Source organism: Podarcis melisellensis, assembly GCF_964234715.1.
Source record: "Podarcis melisellensis genome assembly, chromosome: 1".
Taxonomy (NCBI): domain Eukaryota; kingdom Metazoa; phylum Chordata; class Lepidosauria; order Squamata; family Lacertidae; genus Podarcis; species Podarcis melisellensis.
In genome coordinates, this window is record NC_138528.1 from 111,620,800 (window position 1) to 111,633,600 (window position 12,801).

Consider the following 12,801-nt stretch of genomic DNA (forward strand, 5'->3'; position numbering starts at 1 on the left):
GGATGAAAGGACACACGAAAACCATTTTACTCAGGAGCAGGTGGCTTCCCTGCTGCATGGATACCTTATCATCTCCTGCAAGGTAGACTAGCACCTCTGAGGCATGCATGTTAAGAGAAGCTTATAGAATAGGTTACTTCCCTTGAAAGCTTCAAGAAGAGGTACGCGGCCAGCTTGATAGTCTGCTGCAACTGCTGTGATCATGTTTTATTCCACATTTTGAAGGCTGTGTCCACAGTGCAACAGAAGGTGATAAAGGAGGTTCAGCCTTTTGGTCCCAGAGTCTATTTGCTTGTTTTTGCTAATTTCATCCTAAAGGAAGACAATTAAAAGAATGGCTTCCTAATGCTGAGACTGTTCATACTAAAGGCCATTGTTTAATGGTGACATTGATGGGGGGGGGCAGAATTGCTGTGGCTAAGGACAAGAAGAATAAATCATAAAGTCCTATCAGAGTCCTTCTAGAAGAAATATGACTCTCTTAAAGTCAGCTATCCAATTTGGAGTCCTAGAGGCAGCCAAATCTGGTTTGATTTTTTTGCTTCTGTGCAAAAGAAGGAACCGGTAGGTCATGGTAAACCCATAGTTACCAAACTGATGTTTTGGCCACTTTGCCCCTCCACAATAGCATACCAAGGAAACACACTACAATTCCTTAGTGTTGTGTCCAAACCAAGGTTCATGGTTTGTTTTCCTGTAAGCTATGAACAAACCTTGTTTACAGATCATGTTGGGAATGAAACAGGACAATGATCCTTGGTTCAGACATATGTAAAATTAACTATGGTTTACTGCGACATGCAAATAAGCACTGTGTCTCTGTGGTGAAAGGAATTCCAGCCATTCTGATAAAGTTACTCAGTGACATATTGACTTGCATATAACCCATTTTGTGAGGGAAAACCAAGAATGGGAGAGAGGTAGCGAACCTGTGGTGGAGCTTCCATGATATAACACGAAACTGCTTAAAAAAAAAAAAGATTTTGTGTGAGGGATTTAAAGAAGCACTTTTGGAACTGTATGTAAAAGGGCAGCTGCTATCAAAATTAGGCAGCGGTGGGGGAGCACGGGGCTTGCACTCATAATTTTTTTTACAGATGTAAAGGGAGATATTCATCTCTTGACCTTGTGAACCATTAGAGAAGGAGTATAACATAATGTGGAGGAGAGTAGCACAGTCCTTTCTGTGAAGAAGAAACAACTTTAAATATTACTGAGTGTGGTATGGAAGCAGCTGCTGTAAGTCCCACATGGTTGCTAGCAATGTAGAGTCTGGTCCTCTCTTCACAGTTCATGAACAGCTCTTAAATATCTCTAAAACTATTTTTTCAGGGATGCATTCAGGGGAAAAGTGATAATAATAGATATTGTGTATGTGCACTTTTAGTTAGGATGGAACCATAAGGGATTAAACTGTGATGTGGTATGAAAATAAACACTCTCTCTTCCTCCTTTGGGCAGGTGGTTCCAATGTGGGCTTGACAAATGAAGAGGAATATGTCGAAATGAAAGATGTATTTTCCGTAAAACTGAAACGCCGTCGTTTTGCTGGGCAGCAAAAAGGTGGCCTATTATTAGGTATCACAGTTTTTGTCTGCCTGAAAAAAGAAGGAAACAAACTTAAGGATTCTGTCATCAACCTAAGTAATTTAAGTGAGGACCATTGTTACCTGTGGTTTAAGCATTTGAAGGAAATTTTGAATGGTAAGCACTTTTCAGAAAGACTTTATTTCTATATTTTCTAAACATCCTTAACCTTAAAAAAATACAGTATGAGGCTGAACCTGTTTACTGAGAAATAAGTTCTATTGATTTCTGTAGGACTTTCCCCCCAAATCAGTATACTTAGAATTCCCATCTTATTCTGTTAGTGACATATTCCACTTAGCTGATTTTAAATTAGTCTAAGACTCTGTTAATATGTAACAAGAAACCAAACATTTTACTGGCCTGGTTCGCCAATAAAAGTGTGATTTATCACTACATGCACAAGCTTCAGGGCTTGCACACTCAATTTACCATTCCTCCTTTGGCACATCTGTGAGGATGAGATGGGAAGCTTTCACTTCTGTTTTCAACTAATTATAATTACTTGTTTTGCATGAACTCAAACTGTGGTTATTCTTAACTGTGGTTTACAGAAGCAAGCAAATTTTGAACCATGGTTTACAAACCTGACCTGTTTCTCTAAATTGTAATTAACATTAAGCACATTTATTGGTTTGGACAAAAGAAGTAAAATGCAAAAACTTCTGATCTCATTGCAACTGTGCTGGAGGGAGGGGCTGTACTGGTTGTTCTTGTACTGCTAAACTGGTTTAATGTCACATCAAAACACTGCCAATGCCTGTGCTTGAATAAACATAATTTGGCTTACCAGGCCAATATATGCATGAACTCTTTCGTTTGCATATGCAGCTACTTCACTCCTCCCTTTGTGGCATGCAGCAATTAAACCAGCAAATCTCCAATTAACTAGAGTTTTCCATTTCATCAGAAGCAATATCCTCTTTGAGGATAAGATTGATACTATTACACTAGCCATAGCAAAATTCCTCTTGGAGGCAGTAAAAATCAGAAATCAGTATGTACAAGCTAAAGCTACTCTGTTGGTTAGCAAGGCCGATATTATACCTTAATAACATTTATATACTATCATTGTACCATATTTTGGGTCTATGGACTGTAGTAAAGCTCTGTGTGTTATTTCAGAACAACCCAGTCTCATACACCATGATTTGAAGTTTGTTTAGCATACTAGCTTGCTCTAAAGTTGGTTACCATAGTTTCCTGGTTTGGATGAAATGAGAAACTATTGTTAATTAGATGCTTAGTGATTTGACTGTGGGTTTCAAGGAAAAGGCTTGTTCATAACTTGAATTAATAAACAGATCCAAACCAGGCTATTTTCTAAGCTTGCGGCTGCCCTCAAACTGTGATTTGTTTGGGAGCTGACAACGTAGGATCTGAAATCATGAGTTTGTGCTAACTCTAGTTTGCAGTAGATCTCTTGTTTAGAAATGCAAATATGATTTATTATTGCTATTCGTGGATTTATACCTCACTTTTTTCTACAGAAGCACACCAGGAAAATGTATACAAAATGGAGATAGTACAAAATAATATAAAAGTACAGCCTAAAACCCAAACAAAATGCAACCAGAAAACAAAACAAACAAGGAAAACCAGCAGCAGTTAAAGACAAAGACAGCAGTATTAAAAGCACAGGTCACAATAGGAGACTGGGAGTCATGAGAATGCTTTCTCCCTCTCTCCTCTGGTTCCAGTTTGTTTTTCCATACTTACCGTATATACCTGAGTATAAGCTGAACTGAATATAAGCTGAGGCACCTACCGTAATTTTACCACAAAAAAACAGGGAAAACTTATTGACTCGAGTATAAGCCAGTTCACCACACCACAACACCACAAACCTCCTGGTGGGCTGGAGTGTGTGTGTGCGCGGGCTCATGCACACATGGCAGTGGGGTTTCTCTTCCCACCCCCAGCCCCTCCCGTCCCCCTGTCTACCTAGGGTGCTGCCAAGAGGCAGAGGCTGGTGGCGGCAGTGGCGGAGGAAGAACCAGCAGCCCCAAAGTGCTGCTTTCGGGTTGCTGGTTCCTCCGCCTCCGCCAACAACAGCCTCTGCGGCTCCTGTGCCCGCGCTTGGCAGAGCAGAGGCAGCACGAGTGGTGGCAGCAAACAGCTTGTTCTTTTTCAGCATAAAAAATGTGCTGGAAAAGTTGGCTTATACACGTGTATGTACGGTAACCAGGTTCCTCCTAAACAAGATTTGAAACCAGGAATCTATGTGAATTGGGGAAGATTGGTGTGGTTACTTTAGTTTGTTGTAGTATTTGAAAGAATACTGTGTAATATAAATCAAGGATAACTCAGTCCATAGAGCATGAGACTCTTAATTCCAGAGTCGTGAGTTCAAGCCCCACATTGGGGAAATATCCCTGCATGACTGCTGGGATAGCTCAGTTGGAAGAGCATGAGACTCTTAATCTTAGGGTCGTGGGTTTGAGCCCCACATTGAGCAAAATATTCCTGCATTGCCAACTCAACAATTCTATGGTTTTATGAAATATTAAGATAAAGCATCGAAAACCAGAAAAGGTTTGTTTCAACGCAGCCATGTTTTCCTTTTTTAAAAAAATGTGATAATTTTTGGTTAAAATTAAAACTACGTGATTTAAACAATCTCTTAGGAGAGATTTTTAGTCTAAATTTTTGCTTGACTTTAGCAGTGAGCAATATAGAGCTATGCTTTCAGTATAAAAATTAAGAGTGCCTATTTTATAGAAGAAATTTGTTACAGAAGCTCCTTTTACAGCATGCCTCTCACACCAAGTTTTTAATGTGAACATCGAAAGCTTCATGCGTGAAGGTTTAATTATCCCATTAATGTTATACATTAACAGTGTAGCATCAACAGTGGTATATCTCTAGTTAGCATGAAAAATGTTTATTCACATCATTACTTCTGTCTTTATGTAGCAGTTTTCTTATTGCTTGTTGTATAAAATATTAATAACGTATGTGACAGTGACATCATTTCAAGCCCTTAACTTTTGTAAACATAAGCCTGCTGCCATAAAACTAAACAGTGAAAACAGCACAGATGTGTGTCTGAGGATAGCGTCTCTGCTGCCCTATGAGCTTTTGTTTTCAGAACTCCCTGATTAACCCCTACCTTTCATGGTTCATTGATTCACTGATAGATCAAGTTTAAACTAGTGCATATTAGCACATTTGTTACTACCAGAGGAACAGTTGGCTATTTTGTTTTAAAGTCCTAGTTCACTTTAGCAAAGGAAGCTACAATGAGCAATTCAATAGAGCATAGGCTCTAATGATGCTAAAGGCTACAGCACTTATATGCCGGTAATGAGACCTGAAACTACTTAACATTATTAGATTATAAAGTTGTTTGCTGTAAGACTGCTGAATAATATATTTTGGGAAGGAGAAAACAAAGTCCCTGGTGAATCGAGCAAATTCTCCCAACCCTTTGGGAAATCATTTTAGGGTTGTATTGATGTTTCTGCAAATCATTTTGCTGGTTTCATAACTCATAAACCATTGGTTATTGGACTGAGAACAAGCCTTGTACCCATGCATGTCCTTTTACCACCCTCTTGTGTACACTATGCATGACCAGTTTTAGAAAAGATGTGGTTTGTTAAGCCATGGTTTCTCCACTTAGATGTTATGGTTAACTCTGGTTTAGCAAACTCTAATATGTTCATTAAATCTGGATCCACAGTGTGAATGGGACAGAGGAGAGCGTGTCAGGGCCCCTGACCCCAGGGGCCTTCAGTACTTTGAGGAAGATTCAGAGGAAGATGAGGCACATTCTGCTGCCTCCAGGGAATAATCTTCAGTAGCTTCTCTCTTGCTCTCTTTGCCGGAGGACGTGGACCTGAAGACAAAACCCCAGCAGCAACCCCAAAGTAGCTAATGGATACAAAATTAGGGAAAGGCCTTTAGAAAAGCAAAGTCCCCCTTCAGGTAGATAGAGTCATCGTATCACAGGCCTTGTTAGCCTACATAAGGCTTTGGGTGGCAGCATCCCTCTATAGTTGTAGTAGGAGGGAAAGCTCCAACTAGTTAGCCCTAGAGTGATCTGTCCTTGGTCCTGACACCCCTGACCTCTGCTTGGAGACTTGACATTATTTTGCCTGTCCAGGAAGATCATGCCTGAGTGTCTCCATTTCCCCTGCAGGCCTCAAGTCCCAATGAAACAATACAGTGCACAAAAACAAAGTTTATTTTTGGTGTGATAAACCATGGTCCTTAGTTAAGAGTCCTGGATAGCTCAGTTGGTTAGAGCATGGTGCTGATAATGCCAATGTTGTAAAAAAAAATTGTAGCTGTTGTTTTATTTTTTCCACTGAAAATACTGGGGATATTAGAGAGGGGCAAGTAACTGCTAAACAAATGATCCTTTGAATTATCACCTGATGTGTACATGATTAGAATCGATGATAAATAATGTTGTATGGCAGGTGAAAGTTAACAAGATAATTTATTTTTAAATGCTGTAGTGATAAAAGCACAGATTATCAACAAGACATGTTGTTTCAAAATGTTTATTTTGGCTTTCATCCCCCTCTCTTACTCTCATACCTGTACCTCTATTTTATTGATCCTTTTAATCAAGGGCAGATTTCTTTTGCACCTGTGCACCTTCTGTGTGGCATGAAACATAATCTGTAAATCCTTAAAATTGTAGTATCGAATCTCCGTGGCAAATGTGAAGGGGTACTATTATCAAATCCTTGCTGACAGGCACTTCCTTTTTTTAAATTCTCAGGAGAATATTCTCTTCTCACTTGATCTCCCTCCTTCTTTCAGGTTTGAACCATGACCTAAAACCTCTTTCGTGCTAGCTGTCACATAATGCTCTTGATGAGGGTGACTGACTCATTTGTACTAGTTATTCTTAGCTGTAGAGATGCACAAACAGGTCAGTTGCTCCAGTTGTTTCAGGATTACGTAGATGGCATATATAAGTAATGAGCAGCTTCGTGCAAAAAATAAAGAAAAAAAAGATGGCCACAGACACAAACCAGAATTTGCTGTACCTTTTCAGGGTGAATATTCATCTGCAGGTGTTAATGTTTGCAATCCATGCTTTTATTCTTTTGCAATGCTGTGTGTTCAAAGTGGTTTGAATTAGCCTTAAAAACCCTGATGTGGTTTTTTCCTTGTGTGTTTTTTTAAAGGTTTTCCGAATAGGCCAAAGTCATTAAAGGTGTTTGTCAATCCAAATAGTCATAGAAAAGAGGCTGCTCGCATTTATCACGAACAAGTTGCACCTCTCTTTAAGCTTGCTGACATCAGGGCTGACGTTACAGGTAAGATGCTTTGTGGAACATGATTCGATCCATTTCTGGAGGTAGCATCTCCGCAAATGGGTCAGTTTGCATTTAATGTTTCTATTTTAATGACATCACTTAGCACACATGATTTTAAAGAAATAAATTCCTTGTTAGCGAAAATCATTTTGTGTTGATGTGCAGTCATTGGTTTATCTTTTTAGTTAAATATTTTCATATGCTCTTGGTTTGTTAAATACCTTTCTCCATCCTGTTTATTAGTTACTGAAGTTATAGGAAATTAATGAAAAAATTAGTATAATACAGTGGTACCTCTGGTTAAGTACTTAATTCGTTCCGGAGGTCCGTTCTTAACCTGAACATGCTTCTGGGTAGCCATGCATAGGATTGCACAGTGATAGAATGGAAGCAGTCCAATCAATTATTCAATCCCGGGTGGGGAGTTGGTACTTGTCCAACCTTATACAGAGTTGCATTCCAAATATGAGTGCCCCCCAATGTAGTATCAAATATTATATTATACACTTATATTTCCCCACCTACGCATTGTCACAAGCACCTTTCTATCAGGTGCACAGCACTTTCTTTCTGTTCCTCTCTCATAAAAATCAACATATGCAGTCACACTCATACACACCCCAGATGGGTTTGCAGGCACAAACAGTAGTAGACTGTAGCAGAGGCAGTTCCACCAGACCTGGGAGAGGTAAAGCAAGGAAGATGGTGCAAATATACTTGCAGGACCACTGAATCAGCTTCATTGGAGTGTTTGCAACATGCCAACCTCACCACTGCATTGCCCTTTCCCCTTCTGGTAAGTAGCAGTGACTTACCTGCCAGGAGGTCAGGTAAGCAGCTCTGACCCATCATGCTGGCTCCTAGTAGTCATGCAATCACACACAGAACATATCCTTTCCTCTCTGCTCCAGCACTGAGATAGGAATGGCTAGAAGGTTCACTCTGCCTACCTTTTAGATCTACCTAGGCTGCCATTTACTGTCCAAGAGCAGGCAGAGGGCCTATCTCTCATCTTAGCACTGTGCTGCTGTTGACCTATGATATCAAGTAATTGGCAATTGGATGCAGTTTGCCTGAAGCTGCCTTGCTGGTCAAATTCAGAGACCTGGTGGACCTAACTAGGCCTACAGGCCAGAGGTACCCCATGACTGCTCCGTCCAGAGATCTCTGGGACTAGCTCTTCTACTTGCTTAGATGCTGAATAGATTATTCAGTTCTGACAGGCCCAGTAGTGTTTTTGACTCGGTCCTTTTGACAGGTAAACAGTGCTTTCAGAGCTGAAAATCTGCTTGCTGGTACATGCCTGGTGCATGTGTACGAAACATGTACTCTGGAGATAAATGTATACCATGACAATGACATGCAGAGGAAATCTGGAAGACTTTTTATGCATTCACACTATTCTTGTTGAAGAATTGTGTCCTTTTATTATTAAATCTCAAACTATCTTATCGTAAGGTCTATTCATAGCATATTGCTATGGTTAGTGGTTAACACTCCTCCTACAGATTAATTTGGCAAATGACATGTACTTCGGTTTTGTCAGATATAATTTTATCAAACCAAGAAGTCCTTCTGCTGTGTATCAACTGACATAGATTGCACATGGATATATGAAATTTATTTTTAATAGTAAAATCATAAATATGTGCACTAGGAATTTATGCAGAACTGTAGATCAAGAAAAAAACATGCTTACTGATTTTTTTATTAAAAAAATAAGTGTGTTGCCTTTAAATTAATTCATCCTTCATAGAGTTTATGTTGCTCAGCCAATCAGAGGAACAGTCTGTAAAGTTGAGATATATTTCAGTAGAGCAGGAAGACTTTAATTAGGAGACTGCCAGAATCTTTTTTGTGGTAAAACCCCTTCAGTCTTTATGTGAGCAAAACCTTTCTTGACAAATCTAAGATGAAAGTAAGGCTTGTGAGGGTCCTTCGTTAAAATGAAAACTCCATACTATAAGCTAAATTCTGCAACCTGCATAATTTAAGCATTTGGCTATATTTACTTATTTTGATTTTGCTGAGGCACTTTTGTTTTAAAATTGTGGATCTGTTTGCTGTCCCAGGCTCCTTCGGAAACAAGGGCAGAAAATAGTTCAATAAATAAGAATGATTTTAGGAAAATTCATACTTCCGTTCCACACAACGCTGCTATATTTTGCCGTGCATCATCATCATCATCATCATAACATTTATTAGATGCTTTTTCTTGCTGCTACTCAAACCAACTTTCAAAAAAATTAAAATCGAATGAAACACTAAACTATGGTTTAATGCTATAAGAAGAACCCTCAACTTGTTTCCTCCACTCCTCTCCTCCTTGGGCGTGGCAAGCAGGGGGGAAATCAAAGCACCTGCCCCTGTTTTCAGTTAATGGTGGTTTTGTCATTATGTTTAAACTGGGTCAGGCTTTGCTTAGTTTTTAGCTATTGCATGTCCAAGCTGGCCATTGTGCATGGGCTTGGCTTGTTTGGATAAACCATAGTTAAATCCATCCACCATTTTGATTCAGCCATAATGGAAAAACTACAGTTAGTTGGAAAAAAGAAAGCCAATGCTTCTGATATCTTACTTCTACCTACGCATAGCCCTAAACAAGGCGAGAGCAAAACTGGATTCAGACATAATCTCACTCTCCTCTTGGCTTCTGACTATTTGCATTCGAGCTTATTGGTTCATATTTGCCCTTCATGTTGGCCTGTGAGAGTGTCAAAGAAGCAGGGGAAATGTATACCTAAGCATGTTTTGAGTACATGATTCCTGAGCCTTGCTAAGTCATGCTAAAGATGGGATGCGTAGAGCTATAAGAGCATTTCAAACTTGCCTCCCAAGGATTGTAAAAAAAATCTTTGTAGCTTCTGGTATGATTTTAACTTTGCAGGCATATATATAAGCAGGGGGCCCTTCTTTCTACCCATCTCTACAGCTTTGAGGGGTGAGAAACTTGTTTACACATTAGTGACAGTGCTACAAAGCTGCTTCTGGGCTCTTCACTTTGCACTCTTGACCTTTTAAGACTAAAGGTCAAGGGTTTAGCATATGTAGAGACAACATGTTATGCTGTTTTGTGGCTGGAATTCCCATTTGCAGCCCCAGGTGAGAAACTGTGCTATGGTGTACTGCACCGTTTTTGTTCTTGTTTTTTGCTTTAGGACTTTGCTCCCATCCTAATGAAGCAGGCAGGAGGCTAACTCTAAGGCAAAATACAAATAATGATGTGTTTATGAGTTGTTTTTAAATAACCACCGAGTGAGTGCAAGAATATTTAAAAGCACTGGAGAGTGAGAATGTACTCTCACCAAAGACAGACAAGCATGAAAGATTAATGTAATCTTGCATATAATAATGCACATTCTTACACAAAAAATCCATCTGGAGGTGTCATGTCAGTCAGCAGAAATCTTTGATGAGCGGATGCAGCTGGGCTGTCTCTTCTGGCAAAGATGCCCTAGAAAATGCTAAATGTGGTTATGATGCTTGATGCCATCTGCATTATGCCAGTTTAGTCTTTCTTTGCCGGATTTGCTGTACTGCGTTGGATATCAACAAACAGAGACAGCGATGTAGAGTGACAGATTCCTTTTCTCCAGAGGCTACAGACTCTGGTGTATACTTGTACCGCCACCCTCCTGTGTTATATTCTTTCGTTACTGGTCTCCGGTCTTTGTTATTTCCATGGTTAACTTGTCCAAGTTAGAGATGTGCATTTACTGATGCAAATACCATTTCATTTTCAGATAATTCAATTCTGTGTGGTGTGATATGATTGCATCTAGTAGAAGATGCCAGTTTATTCTTGTGCAGACGCTTGCACTTCAAACATCTACAACTATAAATCGCAACATAACCATTGTATCGCTATGGAAAGAGCAGATAATGTATATAACTGAGTATCCACGTAATCCTAGTTTACGAATAAATAACTGACTTTTTCTTGTTCAAAATATAAGGGAGAAATAGTGCCCATGATCACAATCCAGAAACAAAAAAAAAGATTAGTTCTGTCTACCCACTGGGGCTCTAGAATATATTTGTGTTTCTGGCATATTGAGTGGCAAATGTGCTTTTGATATCCAGGAGAACTTAGTAGTTGGCATAAGGATCTCCTAATCTAAGTGAAAACCCCCAAAGGTCTCCTGGGCACACTGAATAGATCTCTGAATTGTGAATTATGACTTCCAAGACAGATTTGTCAATTTACACTGAGAAGTTGAATGTTGCTGAAATTGTCTGTCTGTGCATTATATTTCATAGTTACAGAATATGAAGGACATGCTCTTAAATTACTTAAGGAATGTGACCTGACATCATTTCATGGGTAAGTTTAACTTTTAACTGCTTTCCTCTACTGCAAGGATGCTGCTTATTCAAGGAAAGGGTAATCAGTGGCATAGGCACACAACTTATTTTTAATCTTGGGGTTTGCATAAATAGCATTGTGTAGTTTGACTAATGTGGGATATTGTCCGTTGACTGCATGGCAGCTGGGAGAAGTGCAGAGAGCAGAAACGCCATGGTGCACCTGTAGCAGCAAATCTGGATGCCTTCATCAGCCCCACCTGCAACGAAACAAGTCTCTCCCATATTGGCAGCAGGCACTGTAACTCTCAAACGGTTTGACTTTACCCCCAAAGGTGCACTCTTCCATTATCTCCCGAGACAGACGGACGCCAACAACATATTAACAAGGGGTGGGGGTGGGGTGGGGAATGAGAACAGCACACCTATCATATTTGTAAAGCTCAAAAGAAGTCAAAGCTATGTAGAAAATTGTTCTGGAGCATATTAGTTCAATAAGCTGTCCTAGAAAGATTATAATCTGTTTCAGCTTGATCATATGTAATGCCTCGCACTATCTTTAGCCTGAAACTAAATGTTTTTTGAACTAAATTGTAATGAAGAGAGACCGGCCACTATTTTGCTGCAGGGTGGTTTGCGTTGGTGGAGATGGGACTGCCCATGAAGTTGCTCATGGTCTTCTGCTTAGAGCCCAGATGGATGCCAGGAGGGATGGTGATGACATAATTGCACCAGTAAGAGCACAAGTTCCTCTTGGAATAATACCAGCAGGTGAGAGTATATAAAGCAATGAATACAAAAAATGGCACACATAGTTTTTATGGTATTGTGACAGAATCACTTTCAGATTTTATACTGTCTTCGGTTCTGTTATATTGTTCTCTACTTATTGTTTGATTTATTTATAAAACCCCAATTATTTATTTTTGCTACTGGCACAGTCCATATTCTTTATATGGCACTCTGGAGATGCCCATCTTTTCCTCACAGACATAAGTATGGCCTATGTAAACCCAACTTTGATTCTTAAGTGGAGAACTGTTTATGGGAGCATGGACAAGTTGCTGATCTCCATTTATCTTTCTGAGTAGTGGTCGGATCATGGCAGACTTCATGTACCATGCTGGGTTACCATGGAGGAATATGCATGTAAAGGGGGTGGAAGCCCTGAGTGGAAAAGTCTTCTCTGGTCTACCAGTAGGTACAAGATGTTTCATGCCATGTCATTCCAGAGCAGACTTTCAGGAAGCACAAGAGATTCCCAGGGGAAATCAGTGAGAGATGTTGCCTGGGCGATACCCGTTTTTCAACATCGTGATATATCACAAGCTAAACATCGTGATATACTGATATATCACCGTATCTGAAATAAGGATGGAACAATGTAGAGCAGGCATCCCCAAACTCAGCCCTCCAGATGTTTGGGGGCTACAATTCCCATCATCCCTGACCACTGGTCCTGTTAGCTAGGGATTATGGGAGTTGTAGTCCCAAAACATCTGGAGGGCCGAGTTTGGGGGTGCCTGATGTAGAGGCAATGGATGGCTTCACCGTTTTCCCCACACTGTGATTTTTGCATCACACAAACACACACAAACCAAAAATTATGAAACCAATATCGCAACATGGA

The 12,801-nt window shown here is 39.9% G+C and overlaps 1 protein-coding gene across 1 annotated transcript in view; it reads left to right on the forward strand.

Moving 5' to 3' along the window:
• The window catches only part of CERKL (CERK like autophagy regulator), a 35,685-nt gene that overhangs the window by 10,724 nt on the left and 12,160 nt on the right, over window positions 1-12,801 (forward strand). The window contains exons 2-5 of the mRNA XM_081927556.1: window positions 1,462-1,704; window positions 6,735-6,866; window positions 11,127-11,190; window positions 11,800-11,942. Coding sequence (XP_081783682.1) covers window positions 1,462-1,704; window positions 6,735-6,866; window positions 11,127-11,190; window positions 11,800-11,942 — 582 coding nt within the window. The remainder of the gene's footprint in view (window positions 1-1,461; window positions 1,705-6,734; window positions 6,867-11,126; window positions 11,191-11,799; window positions 11,943-12,801) is intronic.